This window comes from Podarcis raffonei, chromosome 13 (genome assembly GCF_027172205.1).
Source record: "Podarcis raffonei isolate rPodRaf1 chromosome 13, rPodRaf1.pri, whole genome shotgun sequence".
Taxonomy (NCBI): domain Eukaryota; kingdom Metazoa; phylum Chordata; class Lepidosauria; order Squamata; family Lacertidae; genus Podarcis; species Podarcis raffonei.
This window is the reverse complement of record NC_070614.1, coordinates 12,170,588-12,196,776: the sequence shown is the minus strand read 5'-3', so window position 1 is coordinate 12,196,776 and position 26,189 is coordinate 12,170,588. Positions and strand designations below refer to the sequence as shown.

The window sequence follows — 26,189 nt, the reverse complement described above, 5'->3', positions numbered from 1 at the left end:
ATGATACCTAAGTTCAAATGGATCCCTTGAAAAGCTCATCATTGTTCAGGACCAAAAGGTGGCACTCGGCTCTTCCTTAACCATAACTAATTATAGTTACTGAATTGTACACGTGTTTTTCCCCCCCTTTGCAGTACGCTTTGCACCTTACAGACCTCCTGACATCTCTCTGAAACCGCTGCTTTTTGAGGTGCCCAGCATCACCACAGAATCTGTATTCGTTGGCCGGGACTGGGTGTTCCAAGAGATAGATGTACAATTGCAGAGTGCTGATGCCAGTGTGAACAGAGGTGTGGTGATTGTTGGAAATATAGGCTTTGGCAAGACAGCAATCATCTCCAGACTGGTTGCGCTGAGCTGCCATGGCACACGCATGAGGCAGATTGCTTCTGACAGCCCCCATGCATCCCCAAAACGTAAGTGAAGAGATGTACTAACTGGATAAATATGTTGTGTGCTTATATTGGTTACATATTATCTAATGGAGATGTGCTCCTATATCCTGTACGCAAGCAGGTTGGGACAGTTCCTTGCATTTGTAGGTGTGAGAAATTATAGGGATTCATTTTCCAGTCATATACTATAAGAGCTTGGAATTGCTATAAATTCAGCTTTTATTTCCATTGAATCTAGATGTCTTTCCACTTACTACAGCTCAGATAAGAGTGTTGGCAGCTATCTGCCTATATACTGAAACATTTGGGTGCCAATCTTTAAAATGAGGCCAGATACAAAGAGTTCTTAGTGACTTCTCCACAATTAAGACTTCTTTCTCTGGAAATCATACTGAGTTCAAGCCAGAGGATGTTTTGGAAAGCTATTTTTAGTGGCCAGGAATATATGTCAGCTTGGGTTTATTTAATGTACAAAGCTTTGAATAGGTTTGGTAGTACTTCTGCATCAAGAGCCTTCAGGGTGACATAAAAAGCCTAATAGAAAAATGCTTTTATTGCTGGTGGAGAGGTACTGTGGTAATTTCATTCTGGGGACTGTAGGCTATTCTAGTTTTATATGGTGCCATTTTGGTTGCATTGCCTTAATGTCCAGCTGCCCACTCCAACATTCCTTTATTTGACTCCTGTTTTCCATGACCTGCTGTTTACAAATGTTGGCTTGTGTAAGGGAAATCGAACTATCCTTCTAGGGTGCATAGATGTGATTTGCTTGCTTCTCACTCATTCCAGTCTAAGTCCATCTTTCCGCCTTTTCTGCATTCCAGATGTTGATGCAAACAGAGAGCTCCCCCTCACTCAACCACCTTCTGCTCACTCTTCCATCACAAGTGGAAGCTGCCCTGGAACCCCAGAAATGCGCAGACGTCAGGAGGAGGCTATGAGGAGGCTTGCTGCCCAGGTATTACTTCCCCACCCAAACTTTTCATTCTGTTTTTCTTTCATATGGATAAAGCAAACCAGGGGAAAGGAATAGTGTACTTTAAGTCCTGCTACAGATACTTAACAACTATTTATTACGCTATGGCCATGCTAAAATTCCAAAAATATTCCTTCTGCTTGCACAGAGGTTCCACTAATGTCAGAAGATCTCTTCCACCTCTTGGGGTTATTCCTTTACCAGTGTTGAGTGGGAAGTCTTTCCTGCAGTGTGATACTATGAAGATAGTTGCAAATACTCCCTTTCTTTGATGGTTGGCTGGTTTGTTCTGAACAATGAAGTCACTGTGTGGAAGTGTTGCTAAGTTAAATGACCACTGTTTGGTTTTGTGGGAGGGAAAAGAATTAAAAATACACAACTGCACCAAACCATTATCTAACCCAGTGTTTTCCAAACTTGACTCTCCAGATGTTTTTGGACTACAGTTCCCTAACCATTGGTCCTGCTAGCTAGGGATGATGGGAGTTGTAGTCCAAAACCAGCTGGAGACACAAGTTTGGGAAACACTGATCCAACAGATAGACCCAAGGTGGCAAACCTCCAGCCCTCAAGCAAACCTTGGTCCACCAGGTGTTCCAATTTGGCCTGCAAGGGCATTTACTATACCCACTTGTCACTTAGCTGGCGTCAGCTAACTGATGCCAGCTCATGGACAACTCTGCCTTGGCTGCGTGAATAGGTGTTTTCAGCCAAAGCAGGGTTTAGTGGGAGCACTAAAGCCTGCTCAGTTTGACTGTTCACACTTCTTCCTTACTGGGAAAAGACTCCCATAGCCAGTGCAAACATTCCCAGTTTTTACAGGTCTCAAGTGCGAGAGAGACTTCTTCCACCACGCTTGCAAACTGCACCTCTCATGCGATGGGGAGGAGAGAAAGAAAGTTTCCTTTTGCAAGCGTTAATGGAATGTGGGAGAAGTCCCTCCGGCAGGTAATTCCTGTAAAAAAATGGGCACCTTGCTCAAGGGTGGGGGAAGCAGTTTCCTGCAGTCCTTGTAAAGGACTCTGAAGAGCTGGGAGACCCCCCAACCCGAGCTACAAGTACCCTTAATAAAGTACAGTTCCTCAGATCCTATGGGGGAAGCCATGACCATTAAAGTGCTTTAAGGGTGCTTTAAATATATGGTCTAGGTGTGAACCTAGTCACTCATGTGTTAGGGAAACTAGCAAGCAAATGTGGCTATTTTTTAACATCTGTCTGCTGAGGAACTGATGTTTGATTCCCCTTCTGCAGGTTGTTGCGTACCACTACTGCCAGGCTGATAATGCCTACACCTGCCTTGTGCCAGAATTTGTTCACAACGTGGCAGCCTTGCTCTGCCGTTCCCCACAGTTCGCTGCCTACAGAGAGCAGCTGTTACGGGAGCCCCATCTACAGAGCATGCTTAGCTTGCGGTCCTGTGTTCAGGATCCCTTAGCTTCTTTCCGGAGAGGAGTTCTGGAGCCCTTGGAAAGCCTTCATAAAGGTAGTGAAAAGCATGAGTTTATGTTGATAGCAACGCATGACTGCGGCAACATTTTAAAAGCATAAGCTGAACCTTTCTGTCCATATCTTTCTCCCACCTCCCTATTCCCAAACTCTCAGAACGAAAGATCCCCGATGAAGATTTCATCATATTAATTGATGGGTTAAATGAAGCCGAATTTCACAAACCTGACTACGGGGATACAATAGTATCATTCCTCAGCAAAATGATAGGGAAATTTCCATCCTGGCTGAAGCTGATTGTGACAGTCAGAACAAGTCTACAGGTAGGTTGGGGACTAGTTTTTCCACTTTTTCCACTGTTCTGTTATGATAATTGCTTTTCTCTGAATGGGAGCAGACACCTTATGTGGCCTCTGCTGTGATGGGGCTATCTGTTTGGAAGCAGATGATTTATGCACAGTTTGCAAGGCATATGTACTGGTTGGAAGGAAATTTGGGGCGCACAAATGTTTATTAACCACTGCAACCTTACGGTATTAAGGTAGCTGTCTTGTTTAATATTACCCTGACAATTTCTAACTAAAAGAGAAAATAGGCAGCCACCTTCATTGTCTACAGCTGCAAATAGAATTAGTTCACTTACTAAAGCTGAAACGTTGACTTCTTAGGAAATGAAAAATGTTACAGTTCAAAGGAAGATGATGTTTCCAACCAGTATTTTAAGAAGGCAAGGCCACAGTTAGGTGCACCCAGCAGGACTTCCGGTCTTTTCTCATTGTGCCTCTACATGAACTGCTTTTGAAATTCCTCCAGCTTTCAAGAGTACATTGAATGCAATGGAGAAGATTGATATATTAAAAAGAAGTAAATCCACCCCCCCCTTGACATTGTGGTTAATCCTATGATTCTCTGAATTGTTCCCAAGACCAAAACAATAATGGCAGGCAGTCATTTGCAGCTGCTACATTTGGGTAATGAAAGTACATCTACCCACCTGCTGGTTTACTGATGAATGGTTTGGCTTCTTTAAAAAATTGACTTTTCAGCAGCCGCAGCAGATCCCCCCCCCCCTCATTTTTTAAAAATTAGTTTTTAACGAAAGTGCACTTGTCACCTTTGAGACTAGTAAATTTACAGTGGTGTGAATATTTATAGACAACATAACATGCGTAAATATGATGGAAAAGGTGATAGAAGAGTTAAAGTACAAAGGAGGATAAAAGACATTCATATGGCTATCAGGGGCATAAAATATTAATAGAACACATTGCTAGAACATCTGCTTGAGTTTTTAAAAAGTGCTGGAGCACTGGACTTGCAAATGGAATGTGTAACTTAGGGGAATACAGTTTTCTCAGTGAGAACCACCTGTAATCTTCAAACCTTGAGAAACAAAAACATTTATTAGTTGATTCTAACACTGGCTTAGAATAGCGCTGAACACTTGACACCTTTCCTTCCAGCCAAGGTTCTCACATTGTTATGGCAGAAAACTGGTGAAAGCAAGTGTGGAAGAGTGTAAAACATAAGCACAACCCTATTGCTACTTCTAATCATACCTTTCACTGTGGTTCCCATAGCTTGGACTCCACCCAGTGTGTTGTTCCATCTATAAAAGTGCTGATTCCAGCCTCATTCCAAGGAGAAAGCCCATTTTTATTTATTATTACTATTTAAATTTATATCCCATCCTTCCTCCCTGAGGGGGATTCTCTTTTCTATCCATTGCTGTGCACATCAAAATCCCGTTCTTTTAAAAAGATGGAAGAGTAGCACTAAAGACATCTACACCTTTGGAGATCACGCTTCTCTTGGGCTCTTCTGTGGGGGAATCAGACTTGTGGCTTCTGGAAAAAAGACCGATGAACCATGATGAAAATACAGAATGATAATGATGGCATAACATGGGTGCCCCATAAAAAAGTGAATGAACAAAACATGGCAGTTTCACACTAAACTGCTAGTGTAGAAGCACCCTAGGTCAGTATATAAAGGGCAATGACAGACCAGAAACAAATCTGTAGAAACTGCTGATTCCATTGTCCCTTTGCTCTCTTGGTTGTGGTTTTGAAAGGCAGTTTGGAAATTTAGCTTTCTGTTTATTTCAGAGTCAGTTTAACTGTACCACCCAGGTTTAACAAGTGGTGTAACCTCATTTGGAGCCAGTATGACAGCATGTTTGGCCTGTAACTCATAACTATGTGTGCCACTATTTATACTTCCAGTGGGAGACTGATGGTATTTCTCCCATTTTTAACTTCTCCATTATTTACTTTATTCTTTTTTTTCCTTATAGGAAATAATTAAGTTATTACCCTTCCATAGGATATTCCTGGACAGACTGGAAGAGAATGAAGCTATAGATCAGGATCTCCAAGCCTACATCCTACACCGAATACATAGCAGCTCTGAGATACAGAATAACATCTCTCTTAATGGCAAAATGGACAATACAACCTTTGGCAAACTTAGTTCTCATCTCAAAACCCTGAGTCAAGGATCCTACTTGTACCTTAAGCTCACATTTGATCTAATAGAGAAGGGCTATTTGGTGTTAAAAAGCTCTAGCTATAAGGTAGTCCCCGTCTCCCTTTCGGAGGTGTACCTGCTTCAGTGCAATATGAAGTTTCCAACACAGTCTTCCTTTGACCGGGTGATGCCACTCTTAAACGTGGCTGTGGCATCTCTGCACCCCTTGACCGATGAGCATATTTTCCAGGCCATCAATGCAGGAAGCATTGAAGGTTCCTTGGAATGGGAGGACTTTCAGCAAAGGATGGAGAACCTCTCCATGTTCCTTATCAAGCGCAGAGATATGACCCGAATGTTTGTCCATCCATCTTTTCGAGAGTGGCTGATCTGGAGAGAAGAAGGAGAAAAAACCAAGTTCCTCTGTGACCCTAGGTAAGTAACCCATCACCTTGTGACAGGAGAAGACAGATATGAGATCACTTCCTTTTTCATGACTATATCTCTGTGTGGTGTTATTGAGATGCGGCTAAAAAAAAACGATCCATTTACAATAGGAAGAGAACGAACCGGGTGGGTGTGTTATTGGGTTGATGGTGTTTTCATTTTGATTATGTATTTTGTGGTTTTATAATCTGATTTTATTCTGTGAACCGCCCTGAGACCTGCCGGTATAGAGTAGTAGTAGTAGTAACAGTAACAGTAACAACAACAACAGCAACAGCAGCAACAACAACAACAATTTATTACTTATACCCCACTCATCTGGCTGGGTTTCCCCAGCCACTCTGGGTGGCTTCCAACAAGAGATTAAAAATACATTAAAACATCAGTCATTAAAAACTGATATCTTCTAACATCAGATAATTGTTTATTTCTTTGACGTCTCAGCTAGGGCCAGGGCCTTTTCAGTACTGGCCCCGACGTGGTGGAACGCTCTGTCACAAGAGACTGGGGCCCCGCGGGACTTGACATCTTTCCGCAGGGCCTGCAAGACAGAGCTGTTCCGCCTGGCCTTTGGTTTGGACTCAGTCTGACCCTTATGTTTCCCTCCCCTTATGGTTTTGATCTATGGGCTACTATTAAAATGAAGCTGCATTTTAAATTGTATTTTAACCTGTATTTTAAATTGGTTCCCCCCCCCCCTTATGTTTTTATTGTAATTTTACCAGTGTTAGCCGCTGTGAGCCCGGCTCTGGCTGGGGAGGGCGGGATATAAATAAATTATTATTATTATTATTATTATTATTATTATTATTATTATTATTATTATTATCTGACGGGAGGGTGTTCCACAGGGCAGGTGCCACTACCGAGGAGGCCCTCTGCCTGGTTCCCTGTAACTTTGCTTCTCGCAGGGAGGGAACCGCCAGAAGGCCCTTGGCGCTGGACCTCAGTGTCCGGGCAGAACGATTGAGGTGGAGACGTTCCTTCAGGTACACTGGGCCGAGGCCGTTTAGGGCTTTAAAGGTCAGCACCAACACTTTGAATTGTGCTCGGAAACATACTGGGAGCCAATGTAGGTCTTTGAAGAGTGGTATCTATATTCAGTAAATATCAACAACAACACTAAGATAATCATTCTCTGATCACTCTATGTATGGAAGTCTGTGAAGGAACATCAGAAGGTTGGTGATCTTTGAGGGCATACACCTTTGTGTTTCTTTGGATGTGACTAAGGAAGATGATCACGTGCCAAGATCCTTAGTGATTATTCATTGTATTTATTTTTGAGTCAACACCTTCACATTTAACTTGATGTTAGAATTTACTTTGATTCTGCTTAATAATGACTAAGCAGAGTCAAAGAGTTCAAAGAGTTTTATGTACATTTTGCTGTTGTAATCTTTACAGAACAAAAAGAAGAACAGGCTCTGGTATTCGCTCATGCACAACTCTTTATTGTAGCTCAAAATGTTTCAGAATATAAAACTCCTTCAGGAGCTTGAACAAAGCTAGAAGGTTCTGAAAATACCCTGTTCTTAAAATCTTGAGAGCTCAAGAACCATCTTGAAAAAATGGTAGAGCCAAATGTTTATTGTCTTGAGATCAGTTGAACGTAGATCTGGAGGGCTTTACAGATGGAAGAAAACTAACACTTTGAAAGACAGGAATGGAATTCAAAATGACCTCCATAGAATGGGAAACTGGGCCAAAATTGGCAAAATGAAATCAACATAGACAAATGCAAAGTTACGCATTTAGCCAAAACAACATAACTAATCGAATGCACAGGTATAAGATGGGGGCCACCTGGCTTGACAGTAGTAGATGTGAAAGGGATCTGGAGACTGTAGTCAATCGTAAGCCAAATAGGAGTCAGCAGTGAGTTTTCAGCTGCAAAAAAACCCTGAATATGATTTTAGGTTGCATTAATAAAACCATATTTTGCAGCCTTCCAAAAACTACTGCCCCTGAACTGGATTCCACTTGTTATTAGTGACTTCATTCTCTACAGAACCCACTTGCTAATGCAACAAGGTGTCTACTGAGAAATAGCAGAAAGGCAATGGAGTGCAAGGCTCTGGGCCAGAGAACTGCATGTCCAAGGGTCAAAACTCCTCAGTGAAGGAACAGAGCTTTGGGGGCGGGTTGGGGAATAGTCAGGCACAGGGGGTATATAAGGGCTCCATAGGGACTAAGCACTTGTCTGAACAAGTCATCTATGATCTGTCCAGGGTGCTGAAAGTCCTGTCTGTGACTGCCTTTGCTCTCCAGTGGTTCCTGACCTTGAATGGGACATCTGCATGGTTTTTGTGCCTGCATTCACCTCAGTTCAAACCAGTTTACTGGACAAGCTTCTTCCCAACACTACCATGGTCTCAGCCACATCTGAAGTGGACATGACTCCTCCGTAGTGAAGTATCTTTAAAGTTCTATCAATGAGATAGATTCATAAGTTTGCTTCCGCTCCCCTTGCAAGGAAAAAAAATGCTCTGCTTCAACCTCCACCTGCTCTATGACTGCAGAACCAAAGGGAAGTATTCCCTGGCCTTTTACCACCATCGACAACTCCAAGGGCACCTGGGAGGCTGCACCCAGCCTCACTGGAAGAACTTTGTGACAAGTATGAGACCAATCTGGCCCCATTCACTGGCTATTGAAGCAACAGCTGCTGCAATTCTTGCTTTTCTCTTCCATTCCTTTTGCATGATGTTTGTAAGCCTATATTAAAAGCCTTATGATTATGATTTACAAGGATTATTGTTATTTAACCATATAATCTTAACAGAAATATTAAATTATGAGACTTCTTTGATTTCAGGTAGCCAACAATTATAAAGTTAAGAAGGCATACTGTAAACTGCCCTGTGATCCTCAGATGAAGGGTGGTATAGAAATTTTGATAATAATAATAATAATAATTATAACTGGTCACTGCAGCTTTAAACGGAAGTCCCAGCCTGGAAGCATGGGTAGTGGTGGTTAATCAATTCTGTTTGCTAGCTTAAAAATAGATTCTTGTGGCACTTGCCTTGATTTCATTGGTTGAGCTCTTCAAAGGGGTGAACTAGATGGATTGTATAGTCACTAAGTTCCCCTTCTTCAATAGGGCACATGCAGAAATAAACCGCTACTGCTTCCAGCTCCAGGAAATAGGTATTACCCACTGCAGTGGGTAAGAATTATTATTATTATTATTATTATTATTATTATTATTCTGTTTATATCCTGCTGTTCTATTAAAAGTACTCACTCAGAATAGAATCCATCATTAAGTGTAGCTTCCTACAAGAAGGGGTCACCTCCGACTTTGAAAGATCTTTGCTTCTAATATCTTTCCTCTGTGTTAGTTCTCATAGACAGAGGAATGAGCTACAGTGCTATCTAGTAGTTCAGCAAAGGTTTGATCAAAGCTGATGAACAATTAAGGAAAACGTGATCCTGATGTGCATCAGAGTACAACTAACAAGGAGGAGGGAGAAAAGGTTTATCTCCTTCATTTCACAATCTGAGTGCTAACTGTCAAAAGATACATTGGAGTTAGAATTCTAACTTCCACCGTGTTTCTTCTTTTCTCTTTTGCCTAGGAGTGGCCATACGTTGCTCGCCTTCTGGTTTTCCCGTCAAGAGGGAAAACTCAACAGACAGCAGACTATTGAGCTGGGCCATCATATTCTCAAAGCACACATCTTTAAGGTAGCAAAAAATTGTGCAGTGATATCTTCACTTTGGATTTGAATGGTGTGGTACTGGTGTTTTCAGAGTATGTGAAGAATGTTAAGTTTCTGAGATCCTCACTAGGACCTAGCCTGGTCAGCCACAAATTGTGGTGAAGGCCAAGGTCTTGTCCTCAGGTATCCTCAAAACAGGAGGAATTAGTTATGTGAGGACGCTGCCTCACAACAGCGTCCTCACATAACTAATTCCTCCTGATTTTCTGCTGCTACCAGACAGCTGATTCAGCAGAAGGTGACCAAGGGTGAGTAAGAGGAGGAGAAAGAAAGGTTCTTCATTCAGTTTCATGGACCTCTTCATCCTTTTCTTTCCAGTTTTGGGAGAGAGGAGGGTAAATAAGAGAGAAGGTCTCTCTCTTCCTTAGATCTTAGGGTAAGCAGCTGGCAGGAGGAAGACATTGGCGCCCCCAAAGGGAACTGAATTTGGCCTGGAACTGCTAGTTAGTGATCTCCACCCTCCCTAGTCCTGTATCATTATTCCATTCTTCTCATACCAAACACGGCCTATTGATCGGAAATGAATTCCTTTGATCAGAAATGAAAACCCTTTGGCATGAGTAGCTTTAAATCCCTGAACACTAAGGAATGTTTGAGAAGTAATTAATTACTAGAGGTCTCATTAGCATTCTTGATTTCTGTATGAGAAGTACTAAGTAGTAATATCAAGTAGAGTATGTTCTAGTCTAGTTTAGGATTTTCCATTTTCTGGCTCAAAAGATTGCTCAGTGCTGCAACCAACTTGCTAAGAGCACCTTAGGAACAGTCACTGTTAGTTGTAAGCCCCATGTCTTGACATGCTGTCCCAAGGAAAATGACTTACAGTGTGCAAGTTTTATTTTTGGAGGGGGCTGTAGACAAGAGCTTGGGTGACCTTACCAAGAAAGGTTCCTAAAAGAATCCGCGGGGGGAAATGGGAGTATTAGATTGCATTGCCTTTTTCAAAAAAGTTAGGCTATTTATGATATTGATTCTTTCAGAATAAATGTTCCTTATTCAGCACTGGCTCACCTCTTTCTTTGATTCTTCTATTTTTTGTTGTGTCTTTTTGCTAGTACTTGTAGTATTCAGCCCACTGAATGTGGGGCAAAGGCATTACATCACTTCTCTCCCTTTCATGATGGAATGTTGCACCTTGTACCCAAGAGTTCCTACTCATGTGATTTGGTTGGAGGTTGGGGTTGTTATTTGAAATGAGGTAGACTTCAGAGCATTTACAAAAGAGTAACTCTTTGGTGCTCTGACGTAAATTGCACTGAGTAGTAGGAGTTAATCCTTGGAGTTGTGTCCTCTCCAGCTCTCCTACTTTCTCTTTAGAATACAATATTCTTGTAACGTTGACATTGAATCCTTGCTAGTCAATTGGGGTTAAATGAGCCATGTGTTAGTGATGTGTAAAATAAAACCAGTACCTTGAATTATCACATTTAAAGTGTGTCTTTTGCAGGGACTGAGTAAAAAAGTTGGGGTTTCCTCCTCAATTCTCCAAGGGCTTTGGATTTCCTACAGCTCGGAAGGTCTTTCCATGGCGCTGGCCTCTCTGCGGAATTTGTACACCCCTAACATAAAGGTACGAGAGGGGAATAATTTTTATTGAGACTATGGCAGGCAAGGGAAAGTATTAAGTTTTTCTTCACTACTCGCTTCTCATGGTGGGGTAGGGCTACAGCTGTTGTTTACATCTTTTATAATGTGCATGTTAATTGATCTAATGTCACATCTAATTCCGCCTTTGGTCATCTTTAATCCTTCTTCACATCTGCACAACCCCTTGGGCAGCCTCATAAAATGTCTCTCTCCATTCTTCCCATTCAGTAAGAATTTCGACTTCTCTTTCTATCACTGCCTCCTCATTTTATTTCCAAATGATATTTAAAATGCAGAGAAAATGTAATGCCTATTCTAAATAGGCTTGGAGTTATAAGGCAGCATACTTCCAGGTACCAGGTGTTTGGGACAGACAACAGGTTTTCCTTGATTATGGGCTTTTGAGACGCATCTGGTTGACTCTTGCCTGGTAGATATCAAGGCAGATTGGGTTTTTCGTTTTGCTTTAGAACATTTCTGTAGCACTCTTCAATTTGAAATTCAAGTGTTGTTCGTAAAATAGCATTAAAACACATTTAAAAATAAATAAAGGAATACCGTATTTTTCCGTCTATAAGACGCCCCCATGTATATTTTGGGGGACTTAGATTTAAGAAAATAGGGGGAGATGGCCCCGTGTATAAGGTGCCCCCTCATTTTTTACATTATTTTTTAGGGGGGGGGAACCTAGTCTTATACACGAAAAAATACAGTAATTATTGGCAGCACCATACATTAAAAGAGGTAGCAAAACAAAATATTAGTACTTAGATTGTAATGTTGAAGATTAAAGGAACTTAATATGAACCTTAATATCAAAATTCATTTCTAGATCCATTGACAGATGTTTTCATCCTTTTCCCTGCTACAACCATCAAAAATCTGACTCTAACCCAGTAATTTCCAAACAGTGTGCTGGGGCACACTAGTGACATCTGAGCTAATCACAAATGAGTTGTAAAAGTAAATAAAATAATTGAGGATCTGAGCGTGCTTCCTTCTAATCTCTATCCTCAGAGAGCAGGTAATTCTGCACTCTGTCTGCATCTGATTGATTTAGTCATACCTGCTGCAAAGGAACACCAGAATTCCTTAACCTCAAAAAAGAGCGCCTACTGCATCTCAGCTTGAGTAACAGCTTTGAGAACAATTCCTCCCAGTCAGAAATAGCATCAAGGTACACAGAAACACGCTAGTGCATTGGAAAGCACATTCAGTGGTGATCTCTGGAGAGTGTGTGCTTAGGGAGGCAACATCAGAGCATTATTCTGAAGTTCCAGAAAGTAAGAAATTGTTCTGTCAATTGTAATAACCTTGCCCACCATAGGATGTCAACGAGTTTGGTAAGACTCTGGTGACTTGTATTGCCTGCCTTAAAAGGAAAAAGGAGCATAACGATCACCAAATTTTTATTTGGATTGGAATTTAGCCAACTTACCTTGCTTCTGTACTACTGATGACAGACAAGAAGCAAGCTCTCTTTCTCTCTCCCACACCAGAAAAAAAGATTTTGCAACATTCAAGGTGCTGGAAAGAGGACAGGGGAAGTAGAAAGAGAGAGAGGAAGAAACATCTACCCCCTTGTCAGTGCCAGAGGACAGCGGAATGTGGGGAGCGGAGACGGCAGTAGCAAATTTAGAACTTATGGAAAAACTAACATTTTCCTGTGTATTCTCTGCTTTGGCTAAGAATTGCTAGATGAATCAAGCTTGTGGCAGGGGAGGGAAGCTGCTAATCTCTAGTACACAAAACTCTTTCGCTCCATTTTTAATTGAGAAAATTAACTCGTTTAGAGAATGCTGATCTCATCCATTCCCATTTCTTTCTGTTCAGGTCAGTCGGCTACTGATCTTAGGAGGCGCCAACATCAATTACAGAACTGAAGTGCTAAACAATGCCCCAATTTTATGCGTCCAGTCCCACCTTGGTTACACGGAGATGGTAGCTTTGCTGTTGGAATTTGGAGCAAATGTTGATGCCTCTTCGGAAAGTGGCCTAACGTCTCTTGGATATGCTGCTGCTGCTGGGTATCTAAGCATTGTTGCCCTCTTGTGCAAGAAGCGAGCGAAGGTGAGGAAGGCGTTCAGCTGGTGGCTGTCCTGTTCTCAAACCTGAGCAAGCAAGCCACGGGTGGGCCGCCCATGTCCTGCAGTCCTGCCCTGCAGTCCTAATTGCTTGCATGCTTGTAGCTGTGTCTTCTAGCTACTCTCCGGGGTAGTTACGCTAGCAAGAGCATGAGCAACAATTTCATTTCTGTTTCTTCATAAATGTACTCCACAATCTTCACTGGTATTGTGGTCAGCAACTAAAATCCCAGAGCAGTTCATTGGCAACTCAGGTTTGGGTAAGGATGTTGCTAAGCTGTTGAAGGGATAGGCTGCTAATCTTGTTTGTCTCGACGTTTAAAGTTCTCCTGTTTTAATTTGCTATCACTCAGATACAGAAAGCAAGGCTAGAGTTCATAATCTAGTTTTGCACAAACATGGTAAATGCCAGCTGTTTGGAGAATATGCCTTTTCCCTTTTTACATGACACTTTGCACCAAGTGAGTAGGAGTAGCCAAGATCCCTAGGATGGTATTCCAAAATCTAATACATCATGAAGCGTATCCTGGCAAAACCGGGAACTTTAATGTAACATGGATTAGGGATATGATATAACTATTTGTTCAGGAACATGTCTTTTTAATTGTCATAGCTGTCTTCATAATAAAGATGGCTAGAAACTTGTTTTCATTTTAGGTTTAAAATTAACTCTTTCAGGCTCCTGAATGTTGTAAAAGTTCCTGAAGGTGGTCCTCAGGCAAAGACTTTTCTCTTTACCTGGGCTTTTGGCCCTTAAATTGAAGGAGGGGGGGCATTGTGGCCTTTTTTAATGGGGTAGGATTTTTTCATCCCACCTTCTAATTGTATAGCTCTGTTTTTAGGAGGTTTTGTTGTTTTTAATGTGAGTTGTTTTGCTCACTCTGTAAGAATATAACTATAATATAATACATAAATATAAACCAGAACAACAACAATAGTCTTTGGCAGATTCTTCGCTTCTAGTATGGTCCATTTTGGCTAACCTCAGAAAACATCCAGGAACCAACACCTCTCCAGGAGCCTGCAAATTTACGCTAACTCACTAACCAGCTCAATGCTTTAGGTGACATTTGTGCTCTATAAGATCACTATGTCATTCTGTCTTGTTGCTGAATGACCGTCTTTGTTTCTAAAGAGCTACTGTGGTTTTCAGTGAACATTTGCTGTTTCCCAAAAGTAACAGCAAAACGTTCACTGAAAACCATAGGTTTAGAAGCAAACACTGTCGTTCGGTAACAAGACTGAATGGCACCTAATTCCCGAATTAGATGTAAACAATAGAGTTCTTCAGACCAACTTTGCTTATTGGAGTGGGACTTGATAGATTTTACCAAATGGGGGAATGTAGCAAAGAGGTTTGCAGATCACTGCCGGTGCACATAGCAATTGTGTGTTGCAAGATTTGTCCTGAGTTTATATTCTAAACTCCATTTTAAATGTCATTGCTCCTTGCAGATGAAATCCGTGAGAGTGGTTTGTGCTACATGTGAATAATGTGGACACAGAATACAGTTGCCATTACAAAACAGGCACCAGGTTCTGGCTAGCTCTGCATATATGGCCAGAGAAACATGGAGAATGTTTCCCATGTGAATGTGGCAGTGTTAGGAAAGTAGGAACTGAAACCCACAGCAGTTGAGTTAAATTTTAATCAGCCATTTTTTCCTTTTCTTGAAAAGGTGGATCACTTGGACAAGAACGGTCAGTGTGCACTGGTTCATGCAGCTCTCAGAGGCCACCTGGAAGTTGTCAAGTTTTTAATCCAGTGCGACTGGACAATTGCTGGGCAACAGCAGGGAGTGTTTAAAAAGAGTCAAGCCATCCAGCAGGCACTGATTGCTGCTGCCAGCATGGGATACACCGAGGTAGGTTGTCGCTCAGCCTTGTTGAATCCTCACTGGCCAAGCGGCCTTTGTGTTAAGGCAAAATACTGAATAACTTTTTCTGAAGCTTGAAGTGTGAGGGAGGGTTATGTAGTTGCTACGGGAGCCTAGGTACACCTTTGTATGCAGCAAACCTTTCTGACCATCAAGTGGCTTGAGGGAAGTCACCATACCTTTAGCTCTGCAGCCAAAAGCTGTGGACAGTCTACTGACTTCTTGTTGTTTAAAATAATTTGCTTGCCTCTCCTGTACTAGAAATGACATACAAGGTGGCTAACAACAAATCATTAAGCAGCATAAAAACAACTGCAAGAAAAGCAAGAAATGATAGAAAATCAAAATTATGGTTTACCATAAATTGCAGATAAAACATTTCAGGCAAATTATACAAATTGAAGCAATTCCAGCAGCCCATACCATACAGAAACAATGACCAGGAGAAATTAATGTGAAATATAACAAGGAAACGAACAAAATACGAAAAGCCTGAATAAGTAGGATAGAATTCTCCTAGTATCTAAAAGAAAATTAACGTGGCTCTTCTGTGGGCTCAAGTTCCATAGACAGGGTGCAACCACAGAAAAAGTCTTCTCTTGGGTACATAAGAGCATAGGAATAGTATGCTGGATCAGGCCAATGGCCCATCTAATTCAGCATCCTAGGCTCACAGTGGCCAACCAGATAGAACATGAGCATAAGAGCATCCTCCTTTCCCATTGCTGCCTCCGACTGTGGAGGCAGACCATAGCCATCATGGTGCATAACCACACATCTAACCTCTGAGGCACCTGGGGAAATGTTATCAGGCAGGCTTAAGTGGGAGCAGGCAGTCCTTAAGAACTGCGTTGTCTCATTAGCTGGGGTGGGGGACTTCTTTCTGCCCAAAGGCCACTTTCCCTCACAGCCAACCTTCTAGGGCTTCAAAGGTCAAAGGAAAGCATAGTTGTCCTGTACAGAACTAGCTCAGGTGTCCTAAGAAGTTTCAAAGTCAGCCAGAAACATTACCGTATTTTTCGTCCTATAGGGCGCACTGGCCCATAGGACGCACCTCGGGTTTTTTGGGTGGGGGAAATGAATAAAAAAAAATTATTCCCTCCCCAGCCGCGGCTGCCGCCCCAAGCCTTGCGCACACCTGCCCGAAGCACGGGGCACCCTCCGGAGGGCTCCCTGTGCTTCGGGCGACAGGCTGCCGCCCCAAGCCTCACGCGCTCAGCGGGACCTCCCGCCGGGCGCGCAAGGCTTGCGGACACTCGCCCAAAGCACGGGGAGCCCTCCAGAGGGCTCCGTGTGCTTCAGGCGGGAGGCTGCCGCCCCAAGCCTCGTGCGCCCTTCGGGACCTCCCGCCGGGTGCGCAAGGCTTGCGGACACTCGCAGGGGCTGCAGGTTGCTGCCCGCAAGCCTTGTGAGCCCGCGGGAACTGCCGCCGGGCTTGCAAGGCTTGCGGATAGCTTCCTGAAGCCTGGAGAGCGAGAGGGGTCGGTGCGCACCGATGCCTCTCGCTCTCCAGGCTTCAGCAAAAGCCTGCATTCGCCCCATAGGACGCACACACATTTCCCCTTCATTTTTGGAGGGGAAAAAGTGCGTCCTATGGGGCGAAAAATACGGTATATACTCTTTATATAATATCCAGTAATTAGTCTGGATGTTCACACATGGATGGCACAGCTAGTATACCGTATTTACTCGAGTCTAATGCGCCATTGAATCTAATGCGCACCTCAATTTTCAGAACCTTGAAATCAAAAGAAGTATTTGCTGGCGAATGTAAATGTGCCATTGAATCTAATGCGCACCTTAATTTTCGCAATGTAATTTAGCCAAAAAAGGTGATCATTTGATTCGAGTAAATAGGGTACTAACAATTGTTGAATGTAGGCTAGAGTTTTGAATGTATAGTGGATCCTTTTAGTACATCCTCATGAATCTTCCCATGTGGTTTTTTTAAGGTTATTAAGTGTATTTTTAGAAAAACAAGAACAAACCATTGTGACTTGTTTGTTTAGTTGGATACTGTTTAAGATTTATGTCCTGATACTGTGTGCTACCTTCTAAAGGTGTTTCCACACAAATAAATAAATTGTGGTGGGGGTGACAGTGGGTGTTTTTGTTGTAAAGGCAAATAATTATTTTAATGGGACTGGGGAGTATATTTCCTTTGTGGGAAAGTGCCTGATAGGGAATTTGTTCACTCTGTTTCCATTTGTTTTGTTCAAAGCAGTTACAGCTTCAGATTATCAGCAGCTTATTTTTAGACACGCAGAGAGTTCAGAAACTGACAGATTTCTTTGTTTTTAGATTGTCTCCTACCTGCTTGATCTTCCAGAAAAAGATGAGGAGGAGGTAGAACGAGCACAGATCAACAGCTTTGACAGTCTCTGGGGAGAGACAGGTAAATTCTGTAGACTGTTTGTGACTCCCCTTGCATCCGTTGAATACATGTGTGATGTGCTGAAAGAGATTGGTTATCCTCTGGGAAATTCACAACAGTGCCAACATAAACCTCTGTCCCTTAATTTTCAGGGTGTTGAGTATTGGTTGTTGCTTCTGAGTTTAAGGAGGAAAAGCTTATTAATATTTTATTTATTTCAATATTTATAGGCCGCACTTGGATAAAATTACAGCAAGGCAATATGCACAAGAACGTGACATCCCAGTAAGAGCAGTAAAAACATCAATTAATAAATACTGCTTGCTAAAAGAAATTCACCTCTCAGCAGCTTGTCTGAATAGCACAGTTTTCAGGAGATATCTAAAAGAAGGCAGGGACAATTTTTGCTGAACCTTTACCTGCTCAGTCTCTTGTAAAATCCAGCTGAAGTGGCCCATCAGAGGGTGCCAGTGATCATGGTGGAAAATATGGAGTCAGGAATTACCGTATTTTTTGCTCTATAAGACACACTTTTTCCCCTCCAAAAATTAAGAGGAAATGTGTGTGCGTCTTATGGAGTGAGTGCAGGCTCCTTTGCTTCAGCAATAGCAACGCAAAGCTTCTGAAGCGCAGAGGGAGCGCTCCCTCCGTGCTCCGGAGGCTTCGTGTTGCTTTCGCTGAAGCCTGGAGAGCGAGAGGGGTCGGTGCGCACCAAGGCTTCAGGGATAGCCGCCTGAAGCCTCTGGAGCGCAGCGGGAAGTCCCCCTGCGCTCCAAAGGCTTCAGATTGCCTTCACTGAAGCCTGAAGCCGGAGGCTTCAGGTTGCTTCGCTGAAGCCAGGAGAGCCAGAAGGATCGGTGCACACCGATCCCTCTTGCTCTCCTGGCTTCGCTTCGCTGGAGAGGCGCTGCACAGCTTTCCCTCTCTGCGCAGCGCCCCTTCAGCGAAGTGGGAGGAGAAATGGAAGGGGTTCCGTTTCTCCTGCCACTTCACTGAAGGGGGGGCGCTTAGCAGAGAGGGGGAGATTTTTTCCCCCCTTGTTCTCCCCCTCTAAAACAAGGTGCGTCCTATGGTCGGGTGCGTCCTATAGAGCGAAAAATACGGTAACACAGGAACCTTGAACCTGTCTTGGTAGTGTATTGGCAGCCAGTGCGGCTCTCTTAGCAGAGGAGTAACATGTTGCAAGTGACCTGCTCCTCTGAAGTGGACCTGCCACTGCGTTCTGCCCTAGTTGCCGCTTCAGGACCAGATGTAAGGGGCAGCCCCATGTAAAGCATATTACAGTAATCAAGCCCCTTGAGGTTACCAGTGCATGGACCTCTGCGGCCAGACCTTCTCAGGCCAAGAATGGTCGCAACTGGCATATCAGCCAAAGCTCATATAAGTCAATGAGTTGACATGGGCCTCTAATGAAAAAGACAGATCAATGAGTACCCCCAAGCTGCGAACCTGCCTTTCAGAGGGAGTGTGACCCCATTCAGAACTGCCCATCCCATTTTAACTGAATTCGCATTGTATGGTCTTATCTGATTTTTATTTCATTGTATTGTATTCCTTGAACACCACTTAGAGACTATTGTAATTAAAGGCATATAAATTGAAATAAAAAATAAGATGAACCACTATAACTCCTACTCCTGCAGAAGTTATACTCTGTTGTACATTTTGCATGTTTGTGGTCAATTGGCTGCCTTGCCTATTTTCATTATCCTGTTGTCTTCAAAGTGTGCTGCTAAGTTGCATCCTAACCCAGGGATGCTGACATGATAACAAAAGTCAGCCCTTGAATTAGCATTTTTTTCTTAAAATCTGTGCCTGGGAGAAATGTGAATATGTAGTCATAGGTGGAAATGCAATTGTTACCTCACTTTGGCCTAGTTCATACAAAATGCTAAGCCAAACCATGGCTTTGTGTGAATGAGCAAACATGAGTTTCTGAAGTAAAGATCACAGCTGGTGACCTACTCCCCAGTCCTGCTGCTCCCACATTACCTGGGGGGGGGGGTGTAAATCAGGATCAAACCTGCTCATGGTTCAGATTTAGAACTAAGCCAAACCATGGTTTAGTCCTGGGTCGTGTAGCAACAGCAGGACTGAGGAAGGAGCACAGTGGCCATTTGCCCTGAGCCATAGTTCGGTTTAGTGTTAAGTGTGAACCAGGTCAGTATGTGCTCTTACTTATCTCTGAACAGTGCTGGGCTGGATATTCAAAAGAACATCCTGATAGTCCACTACAGCAGGTGCCTCCTTATTTTTGGCAGAGAAATGTGGCTTTATAGAAGACAGTTGCTTCATGGCTTCTAATTACTAATTTAAAATAGGTTCATTTTGCACAGCTAGCAGATTCACCTATCTCAATGAACTTCTGAGAGATCTGGATCAGGGTTATTTTACAGAAAATGTTCATTTGCATGGAGAGAGGGTTGGCGTGAATGCTTCAAATAGCAGAGAGAGAAGCCAGGCCAGAATATTCAAAGAGGCAAATTTAAGCAGCACAAGACAAAGGACTTGGTCTGCTGGAGAATGGGAGGGCGAGGTGGTGGTTGGGAAAGAAATTGCTTTGCCGGCAGTTTATTGTGTCAGTCTGGGAAAGAGCAACTTCAAAAAGTGCTTTCGTCTGTTTTTCAGGGTAAAAGTGTCTCCTCTAACCCAGACAGTACACATTATGCCAGGCACAAGGCACTTCCATGTTACACAAAACTCTGGAAGTCTTGAGAATGAATGATCGCTTGGTTGTACAGAAAAGGCTTTTGCTGTCTGTGGGTTTTGCCTTGACCCAAGAAAGGACCCAAGTTTGCATTTAGATGGAATTGTGTCTGTCGGATGGTTGCATTACAGGCTTTTCCCTGGTGCACTCTCAAAAGTATTGCAGATGAAAATGCAGGGTTTTGTTTTGTCTTCTTAAAAGCGTCTGTCCAAATTGCATTTTGGGGACCAAGGAGTCAAATCATTCAGTGCTTTGGTTCAGTTTCAGTTGAAATTGAAGTTCTTCGTGCTCAGCCCAATAATTTTAGAAACACATCCAGCATGCCTAATTTAGTTCAGTTCTAATTCACGTGAGAAAATGTTAATGCCATTCACGTGGTGCACATATGAACAGATGACCCATGTAATTGTACTGTTCTATATGGTTAAACACACTAGACAGAAAAGTCTGTCAATTCTACATAAATTTGAATGTGGGGGACATAATAGGTTGATTTGGGATTATTACTTAATAAAGTAATACCATGAGAAATGTAGCAGTTCAAAAATTTTAAATGTATTCACCCACCCCCATGCAGACAGATTTCCCCTCCCTAATCCCTTGGAACCAGGGCTGGCCCACCCATGAGGCAAGGTGAGGCAAGATCCCGGGGGCGGGGGAATAGATGCAGCCTGCAAGGAATGTATCACCCTCTGCTGCCTCCTCAATGGCAGCAGCAGCTGTTGCCCACTCATTGGAGGCCAGATCTTCTGCCTCCCTTGCAGCCCCTGGCCCCCAGTGCTGCCTCTGCAGTGGCCTTTAGAGAATAGGAGGTACTGCTGGTCTCCTCCCACCCATGTTCCTGATGTAGATATCCATCTCCCGTCCCCTTCATCCATCCATTCTTCCCTGGCTGGTTGGGGTAAGGGGTGGGTGCCATTTTGTGGTTTGCCTCAGGTGTCAAAATGACTTGGGCTGGCGCTGCTTGGAACTGCCTGCTTAAGAACATGTGCCCTGGGGAATTACCGTGCACTGCGATCCTGCACACCTGGCTACTGCAGATGCAGCCTGATGGGAAATTTACCGTATTTTTCACTCTATAGGATGCACCCGAGCAAAGGACGCACCTAGTTTTTAGAGGAGGAAAACAAGTAAAAAATATTCTGAATCAAATCAGTGTTGGGGCTGAAGGGGGAAGCCCGGGGTTTCCCCATAAAGCCCCGGCATCCCCAAGCTAGAACAGCGAGACGCTGCGTAGCGCTCCATCTCTCTGTTCTGGCTTCGGGGACAGCCTTTCAAGCCTCCGCAGGGCAGCGGGGTGCCTTCACCCCGCTGCCCTGCGGAGGCTATGCGCAGCTAACCCCGAAGCCTTTGGAGCGCAGCGCGAGGTCCCGCTGCGTTCCAAAGGCTTCAGGCGACTATCCCTGAAGCCTGGAGAGTGAGAGGGGTCGGTGCGCACCAGCCCCTCTTGCTCTCCAGGCTTCAACGAAAGCAACGCGAAGCCTCCGGAGCGCGGAGGGAGCGCTCCCTCTGCGCTTTGGAGGCTTTGCGTTGCTTTCACTGAAGCCAAGGAGCCTGCATTCGCTCCATAGGACGCACACACATTTCCCCTTCATTTTTGGAGGAGAAAAAGTGCATCCTATAGAGCGAAAAATACGGTACTTTGTAATAATAATAATAGCAATAAATATGTTCGTAGATCTATGTACAGGGGTGGGGGGTGCTACCCCAAACAAAGTATTCTCTCTGATAACCTGGATGTGGAGAATTGAACTTCCGTCTTTCTTCATCTCTTGTTACTTAACATATAGCAATTACCATGAATGATACAGATTGAAAAAACAACTCCATTTAATGTGTTTTCTAGTCAGTTAAGCATGTGAAGGGAAGCCGTGGGAGTGAGCATGCTAACTCCATCCTGTCCCCAGTTGAAGGATGATCTTCTGAGTTGGGGAGTTTTCTGTGCTCATAGAGGCTACCCACACATTTTAGAAACTGGGGAAATGCATGGGGAAGAGAAGCCTCCCTGCTTCCGGATATTACCCTCCAACATGGAATGGTAGCAGGAGGTGGAATTAGTGTGTTCATTCCCTTGGCCACTGGATAATGCCTGAAGAGGGCTAAAATCCTTCCAGGGTCTCTGCTCCCCTTTATCGCTTGGGCGAATCTTGGAAATTGTAACCTAAAGCCTTTTTTTATTTTTGGACCACAATCCTTTTATCATGTTCTTTTTTTAAAAGAAGAAGAAGGCTGTAGGCAGGGATTATTTCCACTTTAGCCATCACACAGCACTTAGGTGCATACCATGGCTGGAAGTCATGCAGCAGCAGCAGACTTTCTTATATTCTGATTGGTCTTTTCTCTCTTCCAGCCCTGACTGCTGCAGCCGGACGAGGCAAGCTGGATGTTTGCCGTCTGCTTCTGGAGCAGGGAGCAGCTGTAGCCCAGCCCAACCGACGGGGAGTCGTTCCCTTATTCAGTGCTGTTAGACAAGGCCATTGGCAGGTAAGGGGAGCGGGAGGGAGGAAAAAGCTGCCGGTCCTTCTCCTAATAACATGTATACAGCTTGGATTTTTGGAGCTGCTTCCTGTATCATCTACCGTATTTTCCGCTCTATAAGACGCACCAGACCACAAGACGCATCCAGTTTTTGGAGGAGGAAAACAAGAAAAAAAATATTCTGAATCTCAGAAGCCAGAACAGCAAGAGGGATCGCTGCGCAGTGAAAGCAGCAATCCCTCTCGCTGTTCTGGCTTCTAGGATAGCTGCGCAGCCTGCATTCGCTCCATAAGATGCACACACATTTCCCCTTACTTTTTAGGAGGGAAAAAGTGAGTCTTATAGAGCAAAAAATACGGTACATCACATGGGCCTTTTGGTGGGATATCCTCAACAACGTGAGAGAGGTTTCAACATGTGTCTCCCTATGGTGAAGGAGGATCGCTAATCGATTTTCAATACCTTGGTGTTGCCACAGCATCTTAAAAAATAGATAGGTGCCTGTCTGAAGTTTTCTGTATTTTAATTACGGAGGCTTTTAGATGTATGTGAGTTCTTCAGGAATGCAAGATGCAAAACACGGAGCAAGGGAACCGATAACTGTGGCATTCATAGGAATGCAAAAGGAAAGGAGATTGTTTTGCCGTACTGCCAAAGAGAACATTTCATACCAAATGCTCTTCCTCCCTCCTTTAAATGTGTGTGATTCACATGTAAACAGTGCCTAACTCTCATTAGAAGAAAGCTTATGGTTCACAAATGCTGATGGAGATTTATTGTGCTGGAAGGAACGTGTTTTACCCCAAAGGTGTCAAATGTTCCAATTCAAATTTAAGCAATTTTTTCTACATGTAGAAAGCCCCATTAGCCTATTCCAACATAGGCAATTCACTCTTTATCTTCCGTGTAGCCCTTTTGGCTTCTCCCACACACCTCAATGATGTCCCCCCTGACCAGTCCACGATTCCAGTCTGTTCCCACCTAACATTTGATAAATTTGTGTGTTCCCTGGTTGGCATTGTGTTTTCTGGTTGGTATAACGGTTGGTAACTCAGACGTTCACTGCATTAATTTAGAAATATGGGGTTGCCAGTGTTTTTGCAGCAGAGTTATTCCAAGACAGCCCAGCTTGCACAGATATAGATAAAGAAAACGTACATTATATATGGAAATGAGAGAGGGACTAGATAGCTCAAGGTAAATGACATGGAGGCAGCAGGATGGGAGCTCAAATCACCCAGAATCTACCCGAGACTGTACCTTAGTAGCCTATACCATACATTGGCTTATACCATTGGTGGGGGACCTCCATTCCATGGGCTGGGTGCAGCCCTTGTGAACTCTTAATCTGTTCTGCCACCCCCTCACCAGCTCTCTTCTGCTTCCAGAAACTCACTTAGCAGCCTCCATTGAGAATTAACATGGAATATGCTGCTATGTCTTTCTCTATTTCTCCACTCTCTGTGGTTTTCCCTCTTTCTCCATTCTCATCCATGGTGCATTTGTACGCATGATGCCTTGCTTGAGCCCCTTGGCAATCTCTCTCTTACTCTCTTTCTCTCTGAGCTTTCCCTGTGCAACCTCCAATAATTTGGGGTGAGCAGATTTAAACAAGTCTGTACGTCTACTGTTGTATGCTGTCTCTCTGGAGGGAAATGGCGGAGGACCTTTTACAGGGAGGGCTCTAGAGAGACAGCTTGCTCCAGTAAGTAGGGGATGAAAACATGGATCACTTTGGAGGTACCCCACCCCGCCCCACCCTGAGGAAGAGCATTCAGGCTGCACAGGTGTCCTTTCAAGGTGTGCTAAGGGTGAGCCAAAGCTGAGCAGAGCCACAGAACCTATTTTCCAAGGAAGCCCAAAATATTTGAATGTTGTAATTTGAAAATCCCAACTGGCCTCCCCTTCCTCTTCCCCAGCAGTAAAAATAACATAATGTATAGTCACTGTGTGTGTGAATGAGGAGCGAATGTGTGAAGAGAGGCATTTCTGTGAATAGGGTGTGAAGCAGGTGCGGTTGTGAGTGTGAATATGTTGGGTTGAAAAGGATTCTTCACCCCTTGTCTAGAGGAAGGATGTGCAGAACATTCTGAAACTTCACATCCATTTTAAATAAAAGTATTTCTTAAATGTAAATCCAATGGATATATGAGGAATGTTTGGAGGTGGACGATTTTGAAAGTACTAGACTTAAGTAGGTGTAGCATAGTGACATTTTAATTGCAAACTGAAACTTGTCGTGAGTACAGAGCGTAGGGGCTTATGCATTTTTTTCCATGGCGCTCAAACTGTGCACAATTTGTACTCAATGCATCCTTGCTTTGTCTGCTTTCAGATTGTTGATCTTTTGCTCACCCATGGTGCAGATGTTAACATGGCAGATAAACAAGGCCGGACTCCTTTGATGATGGCAGCTTCGGAGGGGCATTTGGGCACTGTAGAGTTCTTACTAGCACAAGGTTAGTTGGGAGTCGTGTTGAGATTAAACCCAAGCATGTGTAAGCAGACTCCAAAATTACTGCGAAGATAGACCTTGGCGTTAGCTTTCCACAAATTTCATACCGTTGGATGAAATCATGCAAGCTAGACTCAGTTCAGAATTAGGATGCTGTATATGAATGTTTCATTTACAGTGGAATAGCCTTACTTAGTTGATTGACTTTTTACAGGGTCGAAACTTTGTGAACAAAACGTCCCATGTCATGATTTCCCAATTCAGGTGCCAATCCCACCCCCACCCCCAGTCTACAGATTCAGAAAATCTCGGCTCAGCAGAATAGCTATTGGCGTAAATGACCAAAATCATGCTGCTATTCTGGCTGGCCACAACCTATAGAGATTGCACCAGCCGTGTGTTCCTCTAGCCTTTGTTTCTGCTCTCTAGGAATCAGATCTATCACGTCATTCTTTTCCAAATGGTATTATTACCTTTATGGTCTGACAAGTAAGCACTTCAAATGTCAGCAAACTAGCTGGTGGCAATTTTCCTCCAAAGATACCTGCCCAGCCAGTACATGGAATATTGCAGGGGACATAAGAGTCTCTTAAATAAGGCACACACTTCCATGGAAGAAAAAAAAAAACAACTTCCAGGAATGAAACTCTAAAGAGGGGCACTGTGAGTTGCAGGTGGGTTTAGCGTATTTGGAAATACCCTTAAGTAGTCTTGCTCTGTTTTGTTTTTCCCCAGGATCCTCCATTTCCCTAATGGACAAAGAAGGACTTACTGCCCTCAGCTGGGCTTGCCTAAAGGGACACCTTTCAGTAGTACGAGCCTTGGTGGAGAGTGGAGCTGCTACAGACCATGCCGACAAAAATGGGCGCACTCCATTGGATCTAGCTGCTTTTTATGGTGATGCAGAAGTGGTAAGTGCTTTTTTGGGTGGGGGGAGAATTCAAATCCAAGAGAGGAGGTTCAGGATGATGTCAAGCTTTGGAAAACCCTTGGCAAACTTAGTTTAATTAATTAAATTTGTATACTGCCCTTCACCTGTAAATCTCAGGGCAGTTCACAACATAAAAATACAAAATAAGAAACACAGAATACATCATAAAAATGAGAACAAAAACAAACCAATGATTCCCTCCCCCACAACACATTTGAAAGGGCATCAGATATTA

General features: G+C 43.5%; 1 protein-coding gene across 11 annotated transcripts in view; it reads left to right on the top strand.

Moving 5' to 3' along the window:
* Positions 1 to 26,189, top strand: part of TANC2 (tetratricopeptide repeat, ankyrin repeat and coiled-coil containing 2) — a 193,489-nt gene that overhangs the window by 155,890 nt on the left and 11,410 nt on the right. For all 11 annotated transcript variants that reach the window (XM_053363720.1, XM_053363716.1, XM_053363718.1 and 8 more), the window contains 13 exons: positions 135 to 416; positions 1,220 to 1,353; positions 2,623 to 2,854; positions 2,974 to 3,140; positions 5,114 to 5,721; positions 9,318 to 9,426; positions 10,909 to 11,031; positions 12,882 to 13,118; positions 14,812 to 14,997; positions 17,311 to 17,404; positions 22,441 to 22,574; positions 24,904 to 25,027; positions 25,759 to 25,934. In XM_053363720.1, the coding sequence (XP_053219695.1) occupies positions 135 to 416; positions 1,220 to 1,353; positions 2,623 to 2,854; positions 2,974 to 3,140; positions 5,114 to 5,721; positions 9,318 to 9,426; positions 10,909 to 11,031; positions 12,882 to 13,118; positions 14,812 to 14,997; positions 17,311 to 17,404; positions 22,441 to 22,574; positions 24,904 to 25,027; positions 25,759 to 25,934 (2,606 nt within the window). The remainder of the gene's footprint in view (positions 1 to 134; positions 417 to 1,219; positions 1,354 to 2,622; positions 2,855 to 2,973; positions 3,141 to 5,113; positions 5,722 to 9,317; positions 9,427 to 10,908; positions 11,032 to 12,881; positions 13,119 to 14,811; positions 14,998 to 17,310; positions 17,405 to 22,440; positions 22,575 to 24,903; positions 25,028 to 25,758; positions 25,935 to 26,189) is intronic.